The following is a 26,140-nucleotide window of genomic DNA, read 5'->3' on the forward strand; positions in this document are numbered from 1 at the left end:
TTCCAAGCCATCTCAAGGGTAAAGAGTATGGAAGTCAGCTGTCACAGGAGCCAATGAAACTCACCCATGTTTTCCCTAAGGCTGGGCAGTGAACTCTCACACCCAACATACAGCTCATTACCCACATACCCTTCTGTCTACAGAGAAATAACCAGAAGCACACACCCTTTCTCTGGAGATTTCTGCCCCAGTCTTACCAACTCTTTCACTGACAGCAAGTCAACAACTTCAAGCTTCCTGTGAGGATGCAATCCAGAGATCCTGACAGCTACTCTTCATCATCAAAAGAAAAGGTAAACTTCAGCCCCTTGGGGTAAACTAATGACAGGAGAACTGCAGTGACGTATTAAAAGAAAGGCTTTTATCACTGGCTCCATTTCTTGAGGGGAAAGAGGAAGACAATAACTAATATTTTTGAACACTTACTGTGCATCAAGTACTTTTCTCACAGCTTCACAAATATTAACTCATTTCATTCTCTCCATAACCTGATGAGATAGATAGAATTCTTACCCCATTTTACAAATGAGAAACAGGGTGACAGTGATTAGGTTACTTGCTTAAAGGCACACAGCTCATGAGTGACAGAAATTAGCTTCAAACCCAGATCTGTCTGACTGCAAAGCCCTACACCAAGCTAGAAGAAGAGAAAGAAATAAAGGGGGCTAGTTCCTAAAATGAAGGACAGCCCGGCCGGGCGTGGCTCAGCGGTTGAGCATCGACCTAGGATCCAGGCAATGGGGGTTCGATTTCTGGTCAGGGCACATGCCCGGGCTGTGGGCTCGATCAATGACTCTCTCATCATTGATGTTTCTATCTCTGTCTCTCCCTCTCCTTTCTTCTCTCTGAAATCAATAAAGATATATTTTTTAAATAAATAAATAAACAAACAAACAAATAAATGAATAAATAAAATGAAGGACAGAGTGGGTACTACATGTATGAAGCTATGGACTTTAATTCTCCTTCTGAGGCCAGAAGTGAAAATGAGAATGAGAATGCAAACAATCATGTGGAGAAGAGTGAAAAATCAGCAAACCAGCAGGGTATCCAAGTTAGTGCTTGTGATGTAGTCAGATAAAATGCTGGCGCCATTTTTAAGAATCCTACAAGACTACTGCCACTGTGTGACCTCATTTCATTCACTCTTTTCCGCCCAGGATATTCATGGCCATAGCTTACCCAGACCTGGTTGAAAATAAAGTAAAATCAGCTTGTGGTACAGGATTGGTAGCCAAAGAACAGGGTGTTCTGCCCTGGCTGGTGTGGCTCAGTTGGTTGGGTGTTGTCCCGTTCACTGTAGGGTTGCCAGTTTGATTCCTGGTCAGGGCCATGCCCGGGTTGCAGGCTCAATCTCCGGTACAGGGTGTGCAGGAGGCAGCTGATTGATGGCCTGCTCTCACATCAATGTTTCTCTTTCTCTCTCCCTCTCCCTTCCTCTCTCTCTAAAAATCAATTTAAAAAAAACAAAAAATAAAGAACAGGATGTTCTTAGGTTTTGATGCCACCAGGATTTTAACTCCTGCTGTATGGCAACACTGCTGGGCAAACTAACTTGGTGGCCCACAAGTGATGAGTATCCCAAGGGCTTTAACCTGGAACTGGTAAGCAGAAGGCTAACATTTGTACAGTACTGCCTATGTGCCAAGCATTACTGCCATCACAGCCCACCTGTCAGGGCTTCCCCTTCCTGTCCCGAGGTCAATAATTTTATTCCTCCTAATGGTAGTAACTAATCTGAATGGGCAGAAGAGGAGACAAGAGCCTGGCTTGTATCAGAGTCCTGCCTGATACAAGCTGATATACACGCCACCCAAAGTAGGGGCCTCCAGGTTCAAGAACACACACACCCCAACAGTAACATACAAATATTTTTAAGATCAAACTAACAATCTAACTGCAGCATCACATAGGTTTGACAGATTATTAACCTTAAGTGTTCTTGAATATAAGTGTGTTTTTTATGACAAAACAGATAAATGAAACATAAACTACACTAAACCTAGTTATGCATCTACCTACTCTTAACCTCTGAGGGGAGATAAAAGTTGTACGTACAACATGTTGTTCAGATTGTTTCTCTTAGAAACCACTATCTCCCAAAGCCTTCTTGCAAAACAGAACATCAATTCTAGTAATTCTAACCTAGAGTAATAAAATACGAGCACCCCATATTTATGTGCCCTGTTATCTTCCCATCTTGATTTGATCTTTAGAAATACTTTTAGAGACTACAAGGCCTGAAAGTAAATAAAAGACACTTTAAGATAACAAGTATTCCTGATATGGGTAAGGAGCTAACTGAAAAGAAACTCCATTTCATTATCAATTCCTGAGGGAAAACAGAAACAATGTGTAACTACCTAAGCATAGTAAAGACATTTGAGGTGAACTGAACCATCCAGCAAGCTCCTGAAAACAGTGTTAGCTTCTCCCCACTTTTGTGTTTCATTGGTGCCTTTGGTCCCTCCTCCAGTTCTCTGACTTTTCTATTCTGCCAGGGAGTGAGAAATGAAGCAAAGTGTCACCAAATGTCAGAGGTGGAAGGGATCTTAGACACCATATGGTCCAAACCTCTCGTTTACAGATGCAGAAAGTGAATCCCAGAGAATGAAAGGGAGCTCACCTGACTCTGCAGTGTTGGTGACTCACATGTCTCTTGACACAGTTCGCTCCACAGTGGAAAATAATTGCATGCAGGACTCTAACCTAAATTAGCCTAGTAGTTTACAATGCTGGCTATGGATGTCCATACCAGGTTGGCCACTTTCTAACTGTGTGACCTTGAGTATGTTCCTTAACCTCCCTGAATTTATTATCCTCATCTGTAAAATGGGAATGCCAATAGCATCAATTCCACAGGGTGCCTGGCACATGTTAAGTGTTCAAAATATTAGGTATGACTATCAAGATAGCCTGGCAAACTGAAAGGCAGAGTTGTCCCTAATCCTGTTTGTACAGGAAGAGGGCTCTGGGAAGAGTAACCCAGTATGTCTACCTTGAACTACACCTGACTCTTCAGAGAAATCCTCAGACTTGGAGCTGAATTTCTTACTTGGGAACTGATGGGAAACAGGGCTAAAAGAACCAGCCTATGCCAGCACCCCTAGGAACCACCATACTGTACTAATTCCCAGGCCTGCACATAAGTCCAGGTACTTCCTGCCTTTAAGGTAAGTTTCACAAAAGTTTTTTTAAAGAACGACTGAGGCAGAAAATTCATAAACACTCTAAGCTTGGGAAAGTGCCCTAGAAAAAGTAGAAAAGTACCATAATTAAACACAGAAGGGCAAGAGTTAATGGCTGTTTCAGTCAAGGGGAAATTACTCAACTTTATGCCTCTTGAGCCTGAGCTATAATTCCAGTGGTGACCGGTGCTGGCCCTCCCCAGGCAAAGTTTTCAGAAAGACTGGCCCTCCCTCAACCATACGGAAACCTGGAAGCATAAAATGCAAAATGGATTTCTTGTTAAAGATTTAACGTGAACAATTAGGTTCCCTTGTCCTTCAGCTGATCGACAGAAGAGTGTAATAGGACCTCAAAGGTCACGTTGGCCCTGGCTCTGCCATTCCCAGTGGTGTGTGAAAGTAGCTTCCCACTCTGGGCTTCCTTTCCCCACTGCAAAATGAAAGGCTTGAACTACAGGAACTCGAAAAGCCCACTGACCTCTAGCATTTTCCTGTTAAAAGTTCTGCAGATAAAATGCCAACTAAAAATGCAGTGATCAGACTATAAATGAGCCTCAATAATAAGCTCCTTGGGGAGCAGAGACCACACCTGATATTTCTTTTGTATCTCACAGTCCCTAGAATGAAGCTAGGCCTGAAGTAACTGCATAATAAATGTTGCATTATAGATATTCCCACACAGGGCCTGGCTTATCATAAGCTTTTCACGTGCCAGGCAATTTTTGCACCTCTCTCCCACCAGACTTTCTGAATATGTCAGATTTTACCATTCCTGAGCTTTTAATAAAAAGAGCAGTGCACAAAAAAACAAAGCTCCTTGTCACTTCATGTGACAATGATTAAACACCTAGGTGCCAGGAGCTCTGCTCTGTACTGAAAAGGGACAGACCAGGCCTACTGCTGGCACCAGTCCTACAGGCTCTATGAGTCAGGGTGAGTCAGTGAACTCAGGCTGGTGTGAGACCCACTAAGTACAGTTGCTACTACATCTTGGACCTCAGATTTCTCCCAACAGACTAGCAACTAACTAGCACACAATGGGATGAGCACTTTACTAATAATCACCCATCCAAAGGTTTTGGGAATACAGAGGAGGAAATACATGTATGGAGATACTGTTAAACACACACACACACACACACACACACACACACACACACACACAAGAGCTTTAGAGGGCCAGTTTAGGCTCAGAATACATTTAATCCAGCCTTCTACACTACTGGTTCCTAATCCTAGTTGCACATTTTAATCACTTGAGGAGTTTTAGAAAATGCTGGTGCCCAGGCCCCACCAAGACAACCATATAAGAATGGAGCGGAGGAAACAGACACTATTATTTTTTAAATGATTCCTTACTGACTGTAAGGTGCAGCCAGGGTTGAGGACTCCTGGCCTTCACCTTCTCCATCTCTACTTCTAGTCCTAAACTTAGTGACACGTCCAGCAGACAACTCAGAGGCCTGCAACAGCCATAAAAATTCCATTTTGGTCACTCACCAGACTAATCTCTGAGCCATTAAGACAAGTCTGCCACTGCCAAAACAGTTTGGGCAGCCAAAACTTAAACAAAAGGGGGCTTCCTTAACCCTCAGTTAGTCAGAGAAGGCAATTAGGTAGTCTAGCCTATGCCCCAGCCATTCCATTTATTTGAGACTTAATCAGCCTGAGATTTCATCCTTTTGGGGGAAGCTTCTCTACTCCTAAAACTGATACTTAATTTGTCCCTTCTCAACTGCCTTACTCTGTCCTCATACTGATTTTTCTTACAGCTATAAGTGCTCTCTACTCCCTCTGCAGCTCAGCACCCAGCCAGCTCTGCCCTCCCTCCCCCAAAACTTCCTCTGCCTCTTGGCCACTTCCTCTTCTTATCCCATCCCCTTTCAACTGAACCTCCTGTGCATGGGGTAGCTGCCTCATTTCAGCAAGCCTCTCTCCATGCCCCCATCTCATCTCCACCAGCCACACAGGTAGCAAGGTTCCTGTAAGCACAGCCTCCAAACACATGTTTTCTCAGTTGCCAGATCTTCTCTCATGAGTTGGTTTCCTTCATCCATTGAATCTCTTCTACTGAAACTGTTCTACCCAGGCTCTCAGTCATCTTTTTTTCATTCATTGAAAAATAATTTTTCTTAATTACTAAAGAAATGTGGATTTACACCAAATTCAAACAATACAGAAATGTATGAAGTAAAAAGTGAGTATCCCTTCCCCTAATCACTCAGGAGTAAGCAGTATTTGGTATACAGTTGACCCTGGAACAAAAGGAGATTTAGAGGCACCAACCCACTACATAGTTGAAAATCCACACTTTTGACTCCCCCAAAACTCAGTCATCCCTCAGTATCCATGGAGGATTGGTTCCAGGAGCCCCTGAAGATGCCAAAATCCATAGATGCTTAAGTCTCATATAAAATGGCATAAAAAAATAAATAAAATAAAATAAAATGGCGTAGAACAATGCATTTAGTCAGCCTTGCAAATTCGCAGATTCACAAACACAGGTCGAAAATACTGTTTCCCATCCACAGTTGTTTAAATCCATGCATGCAAAACCCAGGGATACAGAGGGCCAACTGCATATTTGTTGAATAATATCTGCATATAAGTGGATATGCACAGTTCAAACCCATGCTGTTCAAGAGTCAACTGAATATTCTTCTACACTTTTGCAACGTGTCCATAAAAATGTGCATATAAGAGTTTGTTTGCTTTCTTAGAATAGGTTTCTAACATACATATTGTTCTGCAACTTGGTTTTTTTTAAATTTTAGCAACATATTGTGAACATCTTTCAAAGTGAATACAGAGATCAGCCTCCTTTCTAAATATATCTTTACTGATTTCAGAGAGAGGAAAGGAAAGGGAGAAAGAAAGATAGAATCATCAATGATGAATCACTGATTGGCTGCCTCCTGCACACCCCTCTCTGGGGATGGAGCCCACAACCCAGGCATGTGCCCTGACCAGGAATCGAACCACGATCGCCTGGATCCTAGGTCGACGCTTAACCGCTGAGCCACACCGGCCAGGCAGCCTCCTTTCTAAAAGCTCCACACAACTCTTCACACAAGAACATTTCCAGGGTGATTATTTAGAAGTGGATGGGTGGCTGGCCATAGACCCAGCCTGTACTCGCCAATTCCAATTGCTTTTTTTCAAGTCATCCTTGTTCTCAACCTCTTTGCAACACATGACACAGAGGACCTGCTCCTGCTTCCTGAAACTCCTTCCTCTCTTGGGTCTTCTTCACTTCCTGAATGATTGCATCACTGAGTCTTTTTTTTCTGCCTCCAAAAGTACACAGAATACTTTTCTTCATTCTCTTTCCTAGCTTGCATGATGTCCTCATCTTCTCCTCTCTCTTCCCTAAAACTCAACAAACCCCCAAATGAACTCATGACCTTTTACTCTAAGCCTCAGTTTCCTCACCTGAAAAAACAAAGGGCCTGGACTAGACTCAATACTTTTTATATTAGGAGTACAGTACACACTAGATGCTGTGGGGATAGAACAATTAACAAAAACACAGATGTGCTACTTGCATTCAGGGAACACACAGTGTAGGGAGTTGGGAAGATATATAAACAATTACGTAATACAAGACAGAAAAAATGCTAAAATAGACACGAGTGCCTAAATTTGGCAAGGAGGCTTGAAGAAAGTTTCACAAGAGGGAGTATCTGGGCTGAGCCTTGAATGATGACTAGTATTTCAACAGGAAGATAAAAGAAAAATATTTCTGGCTGAGGGTACAGCATGAACAAAAATATAAACTCAAAGAAGCATGGAAGTGCATGTACTAGAGGACAAGGCTGCAAAGAAAAGTTAAGACCAAGATCATAGAAAATCCTGAATCCTATCATCAGAGTTCAGACTTTCTCTAAAGAGTTGATCTACTTGCCAGCCCTAGCCTATGTGCCAACTCTAAGTGACTGGAGTAGCTGCCTAATATGCTCTGCCAAGAAAGATTCTGAACATACATGGAAACTCACCGGGAAAACATGTATATGATTGATTAGCAAATTGTCCCAGGTCACCATAAGGTACCATTAGTCCTTACTTAATGTCATCCATCAGTTCTTAGAAATGCAGTGAAACAATGTATAAGGAAACCATTGCTATACTAGGCAAATTGATAAAAACAAGAGTTAAGTACCTATGGCATTTCATCATTGTTATAACAAAATAACACTGAACAAAACACTGTTATTCGGGGGCCTGCTGTATATGCACATGGTGTAAGGCAATAGGGAGCTACTGAAGTTTTTTGAGCAAGGCAATGGCATGACCCACATGTGTTTTACTAGTATCATTCTGGCAGCAGTATAAAAAATGGACAGAAAGCCCTGGCCAGTTTGGTTCAGTGGTTAGAGTGTTGGCCCATGGACGAAAGGGTTAAGGGTTCTATTCCTGGTCAAGGGCATGTACCTCGGTTGCAGGCTCGATCTCCAGTCAGGGTGCGTGCAGGAGGGAACCAATCGATGTGTCTCTCTCACATCAATGTCTCTCTCTCTCTCTCTCTCCCCCTCTTCCCTCCTTCCCTCACCTTCCCTCTCTTCCACTCTCTCTACAAATCAATGGAAAAATATCCTCGGGTGAGGATTTAAAAAAAGAATGGACAGAGTAGGAAGACAACTAGAGAAGGGATGCTCAGTCAGGAGGCTGCTGTAATAAGCCAGGTGATGATGATAAACAACCAGATGAATTAGGGCTGAGGAATCAAAAAAGAAAAATAGAAAACAGAGTACACAATGAATGACAGAATCAAGATGACTCAGACTATGATGATGGAAGGGAGAAAAGGGGAGGAAGGGGAATGTATCAAGATTTCAAGGGATTTAACCTGAGTCACTAGATGGACTACAGTGCCATTAACTTCGATTGGAGCACTGCTTTTCATTTCAAATCCTTCAACCACTTTACTTGGGATGCATGGCTTCAAGGCTTTCAAGCACCCTCGAGCACACTGAAGGGAAAAGGCATGATATGCAATGCTTGATGCCCTCAGCATTTATGTAACATATAAACTTACTGTTCTCCCTTTTTGCTAGGTCACCAAAGAAACATCCACAAATATCTGATCCTAAAAACAATGGGCTAATTAAACCTGTGAATGTTCATGCTCTCAAAAGATTATTCTTCCCATTCAGCTAGAACTCACTATTCACTTACTTTATTTCACTTGATTCCCATGCGTAACCCTATGAGTCAGGAAGAACAAATATCATCTCTATCTTACAGATGATAACAGCCATAACTCATACGTACTAAGTACTCACTATGTATTAGACACTGTTATAAATACTTCACGTGTAGCCATGCATTTAATTCTTACAAGAAGCCCGAAAAGTAGGTACTATTAGTCCCAATTTACAGGGAAGAAAATATGCCCAGTGATGTCAGTTAACTTGCCCAAGGCTATACAGCTAGAAAGCAGCAGAGCTGGGATTTGAAACTGGCCAGTCTGGCTCCAGAGCCTGTACTTTTTTTTTTTTTTTGCACCAGTAAGAAACTGTTCTTGATTACTGCAAATCTGTAGACTTTTAAAATGGGGAATTACAATTAAACATGTCCAAATGACATAATTGGTATCTATGTTATGTTATGTTTTAAGACACTGAAGCTCTCACTATTAGGAGGTTGATCACATCTTAAAGCTTGGTGAGCTCATAACATTTTGCTTGATTCAAGCAAAATGGACTTGATAATCTATCAAGAAAATTCAAGTTACTCCCATCACTAAGTCTTACCATGTGACCAAGGCTATCTGATATCCAGGTTCTGACCCCATCTGGAGGGATTCTTTGCAGTAATGCCTGTGTGAAGGTGGGGCTTTCTAATACAGATGGTACAAACTACTGTCACCACTTTTGGGGACTGGCGTCATTTTTGATGTTCATGTGGTTATTTTTTTTAAATCCTCCCCCAAGGATTTTTTTCCATTGTTTTACAGAAAAAGTAGAAGGGAGAAAGAGAGGGAAAGAAACATTGATGTGAGAGAGACACGTCGATTGCTTGCCTCCCGTACTCGCCCCATCTGGGGCTAGGGATCAAGCCTGCAACCAAGGTACAAGCCCTTGGCCAGAATAGAACCTGGGGTCCTTCAGTCCAAAGGCCAACACTCTAACCACTGAGCCAAACCAGCTATGGTCATGTGGTTATTTTTATTGTCACTTCCACATTGATAGAATCCAGTAGAAGGCATGGCCACATACATTGCAGCCATACCAGAATATACTTTTATTTTGTTGTTCTCCAAAGTAATCAAAATAAGAATGTCATCTTTAATCATATTAGCCAACATATATATCCTACTTACTACATGCCAGGTGCTGTTGCTGACAACAACCCTACAAGGTGCAGGTACTGTTGTCACCTCATTTTACAGATGAGGAAAACAAGGCAAAAAGAGTGATGAGATTTTCCCAAGGTCTCCAGGCTCAGAAATGACAGGGCCATGATGTCAACCAGAAGTTGCAGAGCATGTACTCTTAACTACCACAGTATATGTCTTATTATATAAGAAGGTTGAGGCACACAAAGGCTCCTGATTAGCCAAAAACAACTAGGTTCTGTCAACTAGTCAGTGATGAAACCTATAACCAAGGCCCAGGTCTGGCTGGCACTTAATCCAGTGCTCTTTCTATTACTATTCATTCTTTACCAAGATGAATTGACTTCTCCCCCACTGGGCTGGCAGATTATTTTGACCTTTTTCCTCTTTGGCCTTTGTCACCTTTGCTGGACAAAGTTCCTGGTTTCTGATATTGGTCATTTGCCCTGGAGCCTCATACAACTGTTCACTAGGATCCAATGCAAGCCTCTGTTTGGAGGCAGGAAGTGATGACTTCAGTTATATCCCCAGCTGAATGGGTCCCATTTCCAAACAACCACTATCTCATGGCAGAACACACTGGCTCTACATGCAGGCTCATTGAACACACATCTTCCTGGACTAACTGCCCAGGGCAAGCAGCCAGCAATGTGGGCACTGGGGCCAGGCTCCTCTGTGAAAGAGAGGAAGCAAGGGCAGTAAAACACAGAAAAAGCCATTGCTGTAACAGCCAGGTACAGAGGTGGCCTGTAGCCATGAGATCCTCACTTTTTAGGCTGCAATAGACAATGATGTTAAAAAACACAAGATTTTTATTTCTCTACCAGTACATCCAGGTACTTTTATGCTGGAATGGTTATGGATAGAAGGAGACCATGTGTGGTATTTTAAACACACAGTGAACTGGGAGTCAGGAGATCCAGCTCTGCCTCTATCTAGCTGTGAACTTGGGCAAGTCACTTCACCTCTCTGGGTCACAGTTTGCTCACCCGGAAAAATGAGGGAAAAGTCAAACTAGATGATCTCTGAGGTTTTTTTCAGCTCTGACTTGGCATCACTCTATTTCAACAGCCTGAGAGAGTATTTCTAGAATATTTTATCCACTAGCAATAGTCAACCAAAGGTGAAATCAGCTAGAACAAAGGGAAAGAAGAATTACGTAAAACAAAAATGAGCTTTAGGGAAGGCCACAAATGAGGTAATATAAGGCAATATACTACGCATAGTCCCTGGAGCATAATATATGCTCAAAAATGTTGCAAGTAATTTTATTACTGCTAACTTTTCAGAGAGTGTACAGATATAACCAAAAATTATAGTGAACTCTTCTTCCTAAATTCAACTATTTTTTGCCCATCTGATCCTGTTTCAGATTTACAGTGTTTAAAAGGTCCAAGGGGGACCCTAAATGACCAGCGGCACCAACCGGCCCTAATGTGGTAGACAGTTACGACTGGAAAGTGAGAACCCAGCTCCAACGAAGGTAACAAACAAAGAAGTGGGAGGAGCCAGGATTAGTTCTCAGTTTGCTGCAAACTGACTACGGAAAAAGGGGAATAAAAAAACAACAGGTGCAGACCACAGTGAACTTTGCAAATTGTTTTCAGTACAGACCCAAAGCAGGGAGTAAGAAATTTGGGAAGATGATCCTAGATGTGTGTCCATCTGAGCAAACACAGCACTGACTGTGAGGTGTGGCCAAACATCACACAACCAGTCAGGAGCCCCTGTGCCCTAGCATGCTTCACATTCTTCTCCACAAATCTAATGTGGCCTTGGCCTAAAGGTTACCCCTGACCTCCTTGCCCAAGGCAAAACCCCCCTGAGAGCCCTGCCCAGAGAGGACAGTCACAGGGGGTAGGGGGTGTTAATCAGTTCTCTTCACTCACTGGCCAGAAACCCCACAAGCAAACACAGAAACTTGACTTTGGCTTGGTGCTAGCTTGCAAGAGTACTCTAAGGAAACTGAAATGGAAAATGTAGCAGAATGGAAATCCAAAGGTAAAAGCAGCCCCTTTCCTCAGGGTGCCCAGCTATTCATCTTGAGACTGGGAGCCCAGGAAATAGGGAGAAATGCCCATGCTAAGCAGCAGCCAGCAGTGGTGGCAGATCTAGGGGCTGGATGTAAAAGTGCTGACAATAAAAAGGCACTTATGCACATGACCCTCAGCCACATTCCTTCAGGGTGCAGAGAATAAAGTGCAGCGACAGGCATGTACATGCTGAAGAGCCTGGAACTTAAAAAAGGAAACTCTTAACAAATGCAAACTGACAAGGAACAAGTGGTGATATAAAGAGGACCCTTTGTTACAATCTCCCCTAGGTCTTGGAACAAGTGACCTTCCACAGCTAACTTCTAAAGGTTGTTGTTTCTTTGGGTTGCTGTTTGTTTTATAAATGCCCTCCAAGCCAGCTCCTCCCAGGGAACCAAAATAATTACAGAAAACCTGACGCAGCTTTCTCATTTCTCTTAACTCCAAGACTAAGGAACTGTGGACTTACCCACAATGCTTAGGAATATGCATGAAGGCCTTCCAATGGTCTTGGTGGGATGGTGCACCCCACCTCAAGGCTGTGAAGTCACATGACAAGGCCTTAGCTCTGGCAGGCTGCACATAAAGGGGGCCTTCCTCTAGTGCCTGGTGGTTTAGGTCCCAGAGTAAAGTCAATTCTGAAAGAGAGTAGCTGGTCTTGAAAATGAGAGAGGTTTACCATATCCTGAGACATAAGAACAACTGTCTTATCTTTTTTCTATCCATTTGCTGATGTATAAGTCAAACACACTGAAAATCTCTCCTGAGCAGCACATTTTCCACTACCGTGTTTCTCCTTCAGCAAAGATACTGGTATACTTTAAATCCTCCTTTCTCCTAGGAGCTCTGGGAGCAGCCCTTCTCCTCCAATAATTACCTAAGCCTGGTTACAGGTGGCACTTGAGAAAGCTGCACTACCCTCAACCATATGAAATATAATGAAAAAGTAAAAAATAAATCCACTTGCCCAGCCGGCGTGGCTCAGTGGTTGAGCATAGACCTATGAACCAGGAGGTCATGGTTCAATTTCTAGTCAGGGCACATGCCTGGGTTGCAGGCTCGATCCCCAGTAGGAGGCGTGCAAGAGGCAGCCAATTGGTGAATCTCTCTCATCATTGATGTTTCTCTTTCTCCCTCTCCCTTCCTCTCTCTGAAGTCAATAAAAACATATTTAAAAAATAAAATAAATCCACATACCTGCCTCTGCTCACCCATCCCCAAACCACTCCTTTCATACTTCTGTCATGTACTCACTGGTTTCCTAGGCTACCAATCTCAAAGTAGCTTACACCATGGAGCTGTTCCATTGAGGAAAAGCAGTGATAATTAAGCCAAGAGGTCCCTGGAAAGCCAAGCTTCCCATCAGTGAGAGCCATCCTCCAAATTCTTCAGCTAGGACTGAGTGATTTAAGGTGACTTTCAAATTACTCACAAAACAGCTTTTAGGCCTCAAACAGCTAAGCCGCCCTGACTCACAGAGACTACTTGGGTGCCAACTTCATAGAACCAATATTTTTGCCCACTGCATGAAACAAAGATGCCAGGGCAGGTTTTCTTGGGTGAGGTTCTTAGAGCTGCCTCCTGTATCTCATCCCTATTATCCCAACATCAAACACTCAAGCTCACAGCAGCAGCCACCAGCATAATAATGATGATGGTGATCACCACTGTCATCATCATCATCATCACAGCTAGAGTTTATTGAATGTTTTCTTTGTGCCACATACTATTTTAAACACCTGGCTGACCAGTCACGAGTATACACGTTTCGTGTCCGAACATTGCTGACTGGTCACAAGATAACTCGTGTCTGCACTTACATTAATTTAAGTAACCTTAAACACCTTGCTGACTGGTCATGATGGAAAAGTAGCCAGCCACATGGGCAAGTTCTGGCTCAAAAGAGCCGGTCAACAAGGTGTTAAGTGTTTTCTTAGTATTTTTTTCATTTATTCCTCACAAAAGCCCTTCAGGATAGGTATGATTATTATTCCATTTGGAATAACAAATATGGAAACTTAGGCTCAGAGAGGTTAAGTAAGTTGCCCAGGGTTACATAGCTAGTGATAGGGTTTGAACCCAGGCCTTTCCCACCCTAGAGTCTGTACTCTTATCCAGGGTACCACTGCTGCCTTGAAATACATAGTAGCAACACTACTAATATGAACAACTGCTGACATTTGTTGAGTGCTCACAGTGAGCCAGACCTTCTGCTACATGCTTTATTTAAATTATTTCATTTAATCCTCACAACAACCTTATTAGGTAGGTACTAGTATTACTCGCACTTTACAGATGAGTGAAATTGAGGTTCAGAGCTGTTAAGTGACATGCCTAAAATCATATGGTGATGAAGCTCAATAACAAACCCAGGAAATATGGTCCAAAAACTCAATCCACTGCTGAACTTGCATTAGGAAAAGGAGGCACTTCTACTGCCCTACTTAGTCAGACTCCCTGCCGTGTACCAATCCAAACCTACAGGGTCCCAGAAAGAATTTGGCAAGTCAATGCCAATGAGGAAGACTCTTTAGCCCTTCTGTGTACCTGCCAGCAACTCAGATCTGATTAATCTAGGAAGAGATTCAAGACTCTAAAAGTCTCTCACCTCCTTTTCCCCTCAACCTGATTTCTGAAGAAAATACCTCTTTTCTAGCAGTCTCTGCTAATGTTCTGCCCAGAACATCTAATAAGTGTTTACCCAGGGCTCCCAGAGCCCTAGTTAAGGGCCTTAATGTTCAATCCGGCTTTGCGCCTTATTTAATCAGCACCTGAATGAATGTCTTTTTTGCTAGCAACAGCCAGAGCACAGTCAGCCAGAGTCTTTCTGCAAACACAGCTGGTCAACTGGCAAAAGCGATTCAATTTACAGGCAAAATACACTCCAAGTTTATGCCAATACTGCTGTGTGATGGAGATAGGGAGACTGAAGGCATAAAGATGGAAATCAGAATGGGCCCATGCTTCCTTTCTCTTCCAGATAATCTTGCTTCTCCCTCTTCTCCCCCTCTATACATCTGACCACAGGGCATAACTTGAACTTTTTCTGCCAAACACGTCAATCCTCTCTAACCTCCTAGCTCCTACCATCCATTCACTTCCCTCAGAACCATCCAGCCCAGGACAAGACTCATCCTTTTTCCCTCTGGCATTTATTCCAGCAGCTACTGGAAAGGAACCACAGCCAACCAAGAGATCCCCCAACCCCCTCCCTTCAGGAGCTCAGGCTGGCAGCAGGTCTAAGTCCCTTGACACACCATGCACTGCCAGATATGCAAGCCATGCCCTGTTTAGCTGGCAGAGACCTTAGTAAACAAAGAGGACTGCAACCTAGAAGAGGATTCCTCTCCAAGCTTTCGAATTTAACCACTGCACCCAAGCACCCTAGAGGCAGACTTACCCTGGGGGGAAGTAGCAAGTAGGGTAGCAAGACACTGATAACCCCAGTTCTCTGGGTGGGACAGGGTGGGGAAGAGGCCAAAAACTGGGCAAGGAATATGGGAAAGGTCACTGTTCAAAAACACCTCACCATTTGGAGATCAAGGTAGGATAATAAGGCCCTTTTCAAAACTCATCCTCTCCTCCATGTTCAGCTGAGTCTATGAGCCACTCACTCTTCAGTATGAATCTCTCAAATGGAACTGCTTTCTTCCTAGTTTCCTCTTGGATATCACCTCCTCTGATGCAATGGGCATTTTGAATTGTAAAAGAGTTTTGGAGCTTGGAGTACTCTGGAAAGAGGCAAGCTTGCATGGGGTAAGTGGGGGAAAGAGAATTGGAAGCAGGGAACAAGGAATAGGAAAAAGACAGGGTAACATCACATTTCATTAGTTCTGCTGTAGACTTCAGTGGGGCAGCAACCATTCCATAAGCCATTAAAATCATCTTCTAGTCACAGGTGGGATGCCTGCTATCTCATTTTCTGTATTTAATGTCTGCTCACTCACGTCAATGTTTTGTGTGTCTGTCCTTGACAGTGTGAGCCTTCCTTGGGACAACACAGAGAACACTATCTCATAAGCCTTTATATCAAGGATTCATGGGCAACTGATGTTGTCTTATTAACAGTCCAGAAATGACAGAGCGTTCCTACAGTTTTACTTGGTTTGCCAAGGGAAAAATAAGAACTCTGCCTCTGATAATAATATTCAAATGACTCCAAGTTACAGTTGACACACTTTCCTGTGAAAGACAAAGGAACTCTGTGCCTTTGCACGTATCATTTCCTATGCCTTGAATTCCGCTCCTTCCTGCAACATCCAACAAACTCCTACTCATTCATTCACAATTGTTCACCGAACACCTACTATAAGCCAGGCCCTGTTAGAGGCACTAGAATAGAAAACAAGACATGTAAGGATCACCTTATCATGGAACTGATGTGTCTTCTTCGTGATCCAGCAATGTCACCTCCTCTAGGGAGATTTCCTTAATTGTACTAGAAAAAAAAAGACCCTCTGTCCTCTATGCTTTGCTCAAATCTGTTACTGTACATGTCATGTTGCAATTTAGTTGATCTCCTTTCTTGTCTGTCTCATCTAAACTGTGAACTGGAGGGTAAAGAATGTTTCTTATTTATCTTTGAATCTCCAATGCCTGACATAATGTTTGACATATAATAGCACTGGATAAATATTTGCTGAAGGGATACAAGAATGAATAAATTCCCATGAGCATTGAAGAGTCCTGCAAACAGAGTTAAGTTAGCATGCAATAACTATGTGTCAATATTTCCTATTGTTAGTTCCTGAAGACATTAGAGGCTTGAAGGAAGGGAGGGAATGTAGACAGACTGGGAGGTGCTGAAGGACTGGAAGGCCAGGCTGAAATACTTCACTGACATAATACCAGTCACCAACCAAGCCACTGGAACTGTAAAGCCACATCACAATAACTTGGGGTCCTCGACCTCTAATTTCAGTCACATTATTTAACACCTACATAAACACCAAGGTATTATCAGAAGACTAAATGCCTTGCCCACAGGGAAGTCATGCCAGACAGAATGAACATTTGAACAAACTTCCCACCTAAAACTTTAGCCACTAAATAATGTATTTCAAAGTGGAGTCCAAGTTTCACCAGTATCACAATTACTCAGGAGTTTGTAGTAAATGTAGATCCCCACCTAGTGATCCCACTTCTAGGAATATATCCTAAGAATCCCAAAACACTAATCAGAAAGAGTATATGCACCCCTATGTTCATAGCAGCACAATTTACAATAGCTAAGATCTGGAAACAGCCCACGTGCCCATCAGGAGACGAGTGGATAAAAAAGCTGTAGGACATTCACATCATGGAATACTATGCAGCTGTAAAGAAGGAGGATCTCTTACCCTTTGGGACAGTATGGATGGCCCTGGAGAATATTATGCTAAGTGAAATAAGCCAGGCAGGGAAACACAAACATCACATGATCTCACTTATGTGGAATCTAAAGAATGTAATAAACTGATGAACAAAATAGATTTAGTGACATAGAAGCATAGAACAGACTGACAAATCTCGGAGGGAAGGTGGGGGTGGGTGGGTGGGTGGGGAGTGATTAACCAAAGAATTTATATGCATATATGCACTACTAATGGACACAGACAATAATGTGGTGAAGGCCTGGGGTGGGGAGTGGGTGCAGGGTGGAAAGGGTCAATGGGGAAAAAAGGGAACATCTGTAATATTTTCAACAATAAAGATAAATTAAAAACAAACAAAACAAAACAAAACAAGAAATGTAGATCCCCATACTTGCCCTACACCTCCTCAAACTCTGTGTAGAGAGCCAGGTGTCTGCATTATAACAAGCTTCCAAAGGAAATTTCAACAAGAAAAATTCAAAAATCACTGCTCTCCATACCCATAGTCTCTTCATGTCCACTCAGCCAGTTACTGGCAGAAGAGGAGCACCTGAGAAAAGATACTCTTAATTTAACAAACAATATGAAAGACAACAGATGTGTTAAAACTCGATGAGGGTGGGGAGGTCCTTTCACAATGTGTACTTAAAACAAATCATCATGTTGTACCCTTTAAATATTTCACAATTTCCTTAGTCAATTATACCTCAATAAAGCTGAAAAAAATTTAAAAAGACGTGAAAGACCAGAAGAAGTTGAGAAATTTGGCTGTTTTTGCAGTGAGTACTTTAATGGGGCATGATGGCAACAAGCTACCCACTGAAAAATACAGAAGGGGAAAAAAGATGGAAAGTGAGTCACTAGCCTAATAACACTTTAAAAATGTATATGATATTTAAAAGGACAAAAAGAAAGTAGGTATGTCCAGATATCTACCAAGGGAAGCATAATTTCCTCATTGGGATGAAAGGGAGCAGATACTTCAGGCAGAAAATGGGCCGCAGTTCTAATAACCAGCTCTTTGTTGAATAGATAAAAAAGCTGTGATGAAAATTGAACAAAAAGATGTGTGAGCTGGAGCTGAAAGTGCCTCTCTCCTCTGGTTATTTCAAAAAACAGACAGGACATTTTCCTAATGGCACAAGGAGACATAGGAACCATGCCGATGAGACCTCAAGGAAACACAGACAGGGCCACCAGAGGGAAAAGAAAAAAGGGAATAATCAAGTCAGTTCTGTCAGTCAGTCAGCATTATCCAGACACACATTAAACAATTAATGTGCATGTATAGTATTGTATTAAGCTCTGCAGGGAATTACAAAAAAAAAAGCAGTATTCCTTTCTGTAAAAAAAAAAAAAAAAAAAAGTATTCTCACTACTGGAGGAGACCAAACAAACATGCAAAAACAAGCAACTCAGTCAAACACTTACAGAATTACCTACATGTATACAAAGGTATACTTTAAAGAGCCAAATAGTCTGAGGAATGTTTGGAGGGTTCAGAAAGGAAGAAAAAAGGTGTTACTAAAATAACTGGAATAACTGAAGCTGGGTCAAAGTCATTTGGAAAGTTTCATAGAGGAGAATCTTCAGAGGAGTACCTATGGAGGGGAGGAACACATGACAAATCCCATGACAACAACAAAGGTGGCATATTTAGGGCAAAGGAGCAAAAATTCAGGGACCCTGTGGGTTACCCCCTGCATAGGAGCCAACAACATACTGACTCAAAAGCAAGCCTCACAACAGGCTGTGCTAATAGGTGCGTGGCAAGTGAAGGCTGGCAAGTACATCTTTCCTCTCTACTAGCTGTAGGCTGAGCCTCTAGTAAGAGTTTCAGTATCCAGTTTTATACACTGTGCATTAGAAGGGTGTGCAGGCACAGGCCAGGATCTAGAGAAAAGCCACAGAAAGGATTAGAGGATTGGATTCTAATAGCTATCAAAGGTGAAAAAAATTAAGGTTTGTCAGTTTCCAAGTCTGAGGTAAAAATACATTGGCCATCTGCCAGCTTTGATCAGCTTTGTGCAGTTTCTCTGTTTAAGCGAACACATAGTTATTCAGAGGATTAAAATGCTTTCTTTGCTTGGGGCCCATTACATGGAGAATATAGAGATAGGAAAAGGTTAAATAATTTGCTCAGGTTCCCTAGCAAGCCATGAGTTCAACTAGCATCATAACTTTAAATCCCAGGGCTGTCTGTGGGCTATTTAATCCGCCAATGCATACCATTTCTCTTTATAATGGACGCCCCCAAAAGATTATAACAATGAAAGATGGAAATATTCTCTGCAAATTTCCATGGGGGAAAAATAAAACAAACTAAAAAGGAATGTCATGCCTCACTGCTGAGGCCCATATAAACAGCATCCCCTCGTGTCCCTCTAGACTGATGACACAGGACACAGACCATCTGATAAACTGTCAGCAGATGGCTGGATCCCTCATTGTACCCATTACCCACCGGCATCAATTCCAAGCAGGAGCTGTTATCAGTGCTCCAGACAACAGATGGGATGGGGAGGTGTGGCTGGTCTGAAGTCTGGAGGGGGAGGGGGGGGCGGGGAAAAAACCTAGTTCTCAAATCCGTCAGGTTTTCTGTAAAACAAATCCATCACAGAACAAATGGAACACACTGGAGTATATTCAGTTAGTTCTAAAAGGTGCCACAAAAAGCTCAGGACTGTTTTGAGTATGTGCCATTTTACACTTACAGCAAGGAGGGAGGAAGTAAGAAAATCAAATGGTGAACCAAAAGCAGGTAAGCCATATTTGGTGGAAATTAGACTTCTTATATATTATAAAGAAGACAGAAAAACAAATAGCAAATGGCAACTCTAAAAAAGAATAGGGTTCAGTATTACTGGCTAAAAACTAGTAACTTGGGGCTACGGGGATGACAGCATCAATTATTATTTGCCAAATGTCCAGCCTGGGTCCAGCCCACCTTATGTACATATGAAATCGAGGTTTAAATGTCATATATTATGCCTCACTAAGTTCAGTGTCCCATCAGGAGATGTTGACACAGACACATGCAGAACCAACAGGAATTGGGTAATTAGGCAAGACATTCAAAATGGGATCTTTCTGTTAAGTTTCTAAAGCAGAGACAATATAACTGTACGCAAGGGAAATAAAGGGCTACTAATTTAAGAAGACTGGTCTTTACAGATACAATCAGTCCAATTGTCTGGCATTTTAACCCTTCTGCTGAGAAATTGTAGGTTTTGAGGCTTAAATAGCTATGAGAATATCTTTCTGCTTCCCACCGTGGCAGCTCAGTTCTTAAGCCACCTCTGCCACTAACTTGGCTGGGTGATTCTTGGTAAACAGCATAATCACTCAGTAAACTCATTTCCTGTCACCCACACCTGCCAAAACAATATGCACAAGAGGACTAGCCATGCTTGAAGAAATACTTATCAATGTAATTGGTAACTGATTTTCAGCAAGGAGATTAACGATGGTGCTGCTTGCTGATCATGAGAACCCTCAAACATCTCCGGCTTGAGTTTAGATGTGAGATCATGCTGCTTCAATCACACAAACCTCTATTGGTCCAGTCCCAGGCTTTAAGAAATCAGACAAGCCCAAAGAGAAACTTGACACCAGGAATATTAATCAAGACCAGAACACGGGTGCAAAAACTGCCCTTCCTTATGTTTCTAAAGCTGGCAACATGGCTAAGAGGAGGGTCTGTGTAACGAGGTTTTGGGAATAAATACTTTATAGACTGTAAAGTGGGAGATGGGGAGACTAACCAACTTCCCTCCAACTCTTCTATTTCCTGGCCTAAAGCAATACTATCCTTGTTATAGACAAACTTGCACTGAATGTGAGGAACAAGGCCTTTCTATAAAGTCAAAATTGAGTCATCCTGTTGCAAGACACACATCAGAAATGTTTCTACTAAGCTCTCCCTTTTATTTCAGCTAATGTCTCTCTTCCTTAATGAGGACCTCTAAACTCCATAGAATTTACTGCCATAATATAGCCTAATTCAGCTATTTCACCTGCCAAAGCATTTCTTTGTACTCAATCTCTCCCCTTTGGAAGTACACAGTCACAGGAAGCATTTTAACATCTCCTTCTCCAGGTCCAAGCTGTTCTATCATAACCCTAAATAAAATAATGTATGTGAAAGTGACTTAAAATAAACAGTAAAGTGCTAGATAGATGTAAGGTAATATTAACCATACTTACTATCATTAGTCATTGCTGCAACCAAGTCAGAAAACAGAAAACTGTTTTCAACCATCTGTTATGAAAATTTTTTAAGGACTTACATCAAGTTCTTAAAATCCACACATTTGTGCTTCCCAGGAAGAGGTATGGAATAGGTAGGGTATGGAACACTGGAGTCATCAAAGACTAGGCGTCCCAGTAGGCCAGAGGTTACTATTTAAATGACATAACAAAGTGACTTAGGAGTAAAGTGTAGAGGAGTCTAATCCAGGGTAGGCTCAAGAATTCCTCAGCATGACTCTGTTCAGAGCTTGAGCTAAGCACAGGACAATAGAAAACGCAAAGGTGACGGGAATCAGTCCATAGTCCCCCAAACATCTATCTCTCTGCAGCAACCAGTTCTAAGTGCCATCATCATCTACACATATCCCCAAGGGTGATCTGGTCAGGTAGACTTTACTGGAGAGACAGAGGTAGCAGCAAAAGATTAACAAGGATGAAAAGATGAACAAGTCCACCTGACCTCAGCAGAGAAGAAACTAGTATCCTTTTTCCACCCACAAACACCAAAAGCATTCCTAAACAGATAAAGGTAACTATTTATCTTTGCATCCTAGGCCACTGCTTAATGGAGAAAAGAATCATAGAACTTAGGCTGTCAACAGCTAGGAGTGAAGTTCTGTCTCATTTTGCAGATGGGCAAACTGAGGCCAAGGAAGCGTACTTTTCCCCAAAGTCACACAACTAATTAATGCCAGAACTACGTCTCCAAAGTCTTCAAAAGCATCTAAAAACCTTTCCACTAAAAATCATGGTACTGCCAGGTTTGATGTCATCACACCAGCAGCAGCCCCAGTCAGGCTGAATTTAGTCCTTTGTTGACCTTCTAGATATGTGGCTGCCAGAGTCCTCAAGATCCCTTTGTGGAAGAGGTACCCTCTGACCCTCACCACCTGCCGTCCAAAAAAAGCACTCCTGTCCTAAGAGCCTCACGCAAGCAATGGCTGAGATGCGTTGATTCCTCTCATTAACAAACAGGCCATTCATTTAAAAAAAAAAAAAAAAGAGGACTGGCTCAAATTTACACAGAAGGTCTAGCTGGGAGAGCCTTGGGCTTCCTGTGAATGGCATCACTTCCCAAGAAGCCTTCTCTTAAAAATAATGTTGCCCCCTCCAGTCCTGCTCAATAATGAGCCACCCAATCAATAACAGCGTCTTTATTCCAAAGCTATCTGCACCTTCTTGCCACATCTGCAAAATGGGAAGGGCTTGAAACCATTTACCACATTTTACAAATTGAGAAACTGAGGCCAGGAACCTGCAATTAAAGGAGCTCCTAGAACACAGAGTAACAAGGATGCGAGTCACAAGTAAGCATTGCCATGCTGATCAGCCTCAGCGTCCCTATAGAGACTGCCCTGCTATTCCACGGACAGCTTGCCACCCCAAAGATGGTGGGTTAGCTTTGCAACCCAAACAATTCATCTTTTGGCTGCAGGCAAGTGACTGCCCTATTCCTAGGCCTCCGACAGGCCTGTAACGTGGCGATAATAATCTTAACCTCCTGCCCCACACAGGGCTGTCATAAGTCTCCTGAGAATAACCTACAAATACAAAAGCAATAAAGATTCTAATGACAGGTTCCAAAACAAGTGCCCATTAGTAGATGAATGGATTAAAAAAGTGTGGCACAGTCCTAGCTGGTTTGGCTCAGTGGTTAGAGTGTCAACCCTTGGACTGAAGGGTCCCAGGTTCAATTCCAGCCAAGGGCAAGTACCTCAGTTGCAGGCTCGATCCCTGGCCCCAGTCGGGGCCCATGTGGGAGGCAACCAATTGATGTGTCTCTCTCACATCAATGTTTCTCTCTCTCTCTCCCTTCCACTCTCTCTGAGAAGCAATGGAAAAAATATCCTCGGGTGAGGATTAAAAACATAACAAAGCTGTGGTACATTTACAGAATGGAATATTATTCAGTTATAACAAAGAAGGATCTCTTACCCTTTGAGACAGCATGGATGGACCTAGAGAGTATTATGCTAAGCTAAATAAGCCAGTCAGAGAGAGACAAGTATCACATAATCTCACTTATATGTGGAAGCTAATGAACAAAATAAACTGACGAATGAAACAGATCCAGAGACATTAAAAGATGCAACAGACTGACTAATTTCAGAGGAAAGGGGATGGAGAGGGCAGGAAGAGATTAACCAAAGAACTAACATGAATATATGCATAGCCCATGGACAAACAATAGTGCGGGGAAGGCCTGGGGAGGGAGGGGTACAGTGGAGCGGGTCAACAGGGGGGAAAAGGCGAAACATCTGTAATACTTTCAACAATAAAAAATTAAAATTTAAAAAAATAAACCTGTCCCTGAATAAAACATACCAGGTTTTCCACAGCCTGAAATTTAAAAAATATTTGTTTCCCTTTCTCCTCTTTCTTCTCCTCCATGATTTTATAGTTTTAGAACATTTCTTCACACAGGCTAAGTACAGAAAGACAGTGTCACTCTTGGTCCTCAACCAGATTATTTTCATGCATCTGGCACTTTCCTTTTTAATCCCGTTTGTTTTGTTTTTCTTAGCACAGCTAATGAAAGGTAAAGAAATCAGCTTTCTGAGTTCCCCTGGACCATGACCACAGAAGATAGAATATGAGTGATAAGATCGAGAGGTTTGCAAAAATAAATCCCCTCTCACCATGGATAGAAATCACCAACACAAAGTTCGAGTCAGCCTGGGGCCTGTTTCAGAGTCCACTCAGTAGGAGCTTGGTGCTGCCCCAACCCTCAGAATTCAAAGACAGACTTCACCCTAAGAGCATAAACTCCCAAATGAAAGAATAATTAAGGGAAACCTGCAAAAGTATTTCCCCAAAGTACTGCAGTAGAGACAAGGAACCTTATTTCTCTGAGAAAAAATGTCACCAGGCCTCTGGGGATTAACTGTGACATGGCATGGGGGCTGGGCTATGGTCTCCAGATGTGATTCAGAAATGGCACCTGGCTGGGGCTGGACTTCCTGCTTGTGAAAGGCCCAGAGCAGGGCTGGGAGGGACAGGCAGCTAGTCTGAGTGCCAGTCAGCTCTGGCATTATGTCCCTGCCCTCCACTGTAAGGCTGATGCATTGTGTAAAGGTGAAAGAAAGCCAAATCTGAGATATGTACAAAAACAGCAGATCTTTGGAAAATCATTTTTAAGGGTCCCACTTCCCACAGGGATGACGTACTGTACACTGCCGAGTGTCCTGAGCACAGCAATGACTGTTATCACTAAGGCTGCCCAGGAAAAATTCAACAAACTCACATGCATCATGGTGACCAGGTGACAGGGGTTGAGCAGGTAGATGACGGTCTTGGTGGCGAACTTAAAGCCCACCTCAACCCCGAAGGTCAGGCACAGGGCTACTAAGAGCAGATTCTTGCTCAGGCTCTCCTTGCCTTCCTCTGGCCGCTGGGTCACCTGCTCTGGCTGGCAGCCACGGCCACCCCTACCGTCCTCCTTCGTCTGCCTCAGGATGTGCCGCAGGGCCACCAGGATCTCCAACAGGGCCAGGGTCAGGACCACCACACTTTCCAGCAGCCGCTGCTGCCAAGAGAGGAAGGCAGCACAGTCGGGGCCCCCATTGCCTGCAAAGCTGGGGTCCACGCCCCCATAGAGCCAGTCCAGAAGAGTTTGGTAGCTATACCGGGACATGATGCAAAGTGGTTCCCCTCGACCACCGTGCAGGAAGCTAGAGTGAGATGGAACACACACCCAGAGAGTTGCCCGGGTGGTGGGACATGTATGGAGGGCACACCCCCACACCCGAACTCCCCTCCAGACACGGGGACACCGAGAGCAGGGGAGGGGAAGCTACACGCGAGGCCCGGGGTAAAGTGCTGGCTCTAACTTGTCCCCACGGCTGTCTGGGGAGCCCCCCGCGCTTCTCCAGTGGCCACCAACGAGGCACGGTTGAAACGTTGGCCAATCTAAAAGGAAGGAGAGGAAAAAAAAAAAAGGTCTCAAAGAGGCAATTGCATCGGGAATTATGAAGCGGGGAAGGGTAATTAGCGAGGGAAGAAAAGGGCAACCGGGGCAGTGGCGAAGCAAGCAGGGGTCAGGGGAAGCCAGAGGCCGAGAGGTTCAGGGCCAAGGGGACCCAGCAGTGCCGCGGGGGCGAACCAGGGGTTAACGGGGGTGAGACCAAGGGAACACGCGGAGGCCAGGAGAGGAGCTAGAGGGGCCGGGCAGGCGGGGAGGGCGACGGGGATGGAGGGACGCCGGACTCCTCCTTCACACACTCGCCACAGGGGATTGCTTACTCCGGCAACCGCGTGGCCTTCTCTGCCCCCAGCTAGCAACTTCGCCGCCGTCGGGTCCCTCCGGCCAATTTAGAGCCGTGCGGGTCCAGCCGCCCGCCCCCGGGTACACCCCCAAGCCCCCAGCTCCACCCCCGGCTCCCGCCCTCCGGGCAGCACCTCCCCCAGCCTGCGGCCCGCCCGGGACCGGCCCCCTTGGCGCGGGCAGCGGCCGGAGGAAGCCGGCAGGGAGAGAGGGAAGGAGAGAGAGAGGTAGGGAGGGAGGCCGGGCCGGCCAGGGGCTGGGCTACAGCCGGCCCCCTCCCTCCGACCGGGCGCCGCATCTTCCCGCGCCTCCCTCCTGGCCCCAGGAACCGGCCGCCGCGCCCCTCGGGGCTCCACTCACCAGCAGCTCGGCCCGCGGCCCCGGCTCGGGCCACCTCTCGGCTCCCGCACTCCCCGCGCCCGGGCGATCGGCTCCCCGGGCGGCCGCAGCCGCTGCCGCCGAGCACGGCTCCTCCTCCCGTCTTCCTCCCCCTGCAGCCGCCGCGCTCGCTTCCTCCTTCTTCCCCTCCCTCTCTCCTCCCCCTCGCCGCCGCTGCCTCCTCCGGTCCGCCTCAGCCTCGCTCCCCCCCCATCCTCCACGCTAGCGGGCCACGAATACCCCGCCTCGTCTCCTTCCCTCTTCGGAACCCCTCGCTCCCGCCACTGCCGCCCCCAGTCACACCTCCCACCCTGCCTCTTGTAGGCTCTCCCTCC

The 26,140-nt window shown here is 44.2% G+C and overlaps 1 protein-coding gene across 7 annotated transcripts in view; it reads right to left on the bottom strand.

Moving 5' to 3' along the window:
- The window catches only part of TMEM164 (transmembrane protein 164), a 174,741-nt gene extending 148,821 nt beyond the window's left edge, over positions 1–25,920 (bottom strand). For 2 of the 7 annotated variants that reach the window (XM_081125960.1, XM_081125958.1), the window contains exons 1-2: positions 25,788–25,876; positions 24,408–25,072 (exon numbers count right to left, since the gene is read on the bottom strand). In XM_081125960.1, the coding sequence (XP_080982086.1) occupies positions 24,408–24,797 (390 nt within the window). In that variant the 5' untranslated portion in view covers positions 24,798–25,072; positions 25,788–25,876. Of the gene's footprint in view, positions 1–24,407; positions 25,073–25,405; positions 25,488–25,787 lie in introns of those variants that run through there. The other 5 variants (XM_081125962.1, XM_081125959.1, XM_081125964.1 and 2 more) reach the window with 5 other exon arrangements.
- Between the last annotated feature and the right edge of the window lie 220 nt (positions 25,921–26,140).

Source organism: Miniopterus schreibersii, assembly GCF_964146895.1.
Source record: "Miniopterus schreibersii genome assembly, chromosome: X".
In the NCBI taxonomy this organism is placed as follows: Eukaryota; Metazoa; Chordata; class Mammalia; order Chiroptera; family Miniopteridae; genus Miniopterus; species Miniopterus schreibersii.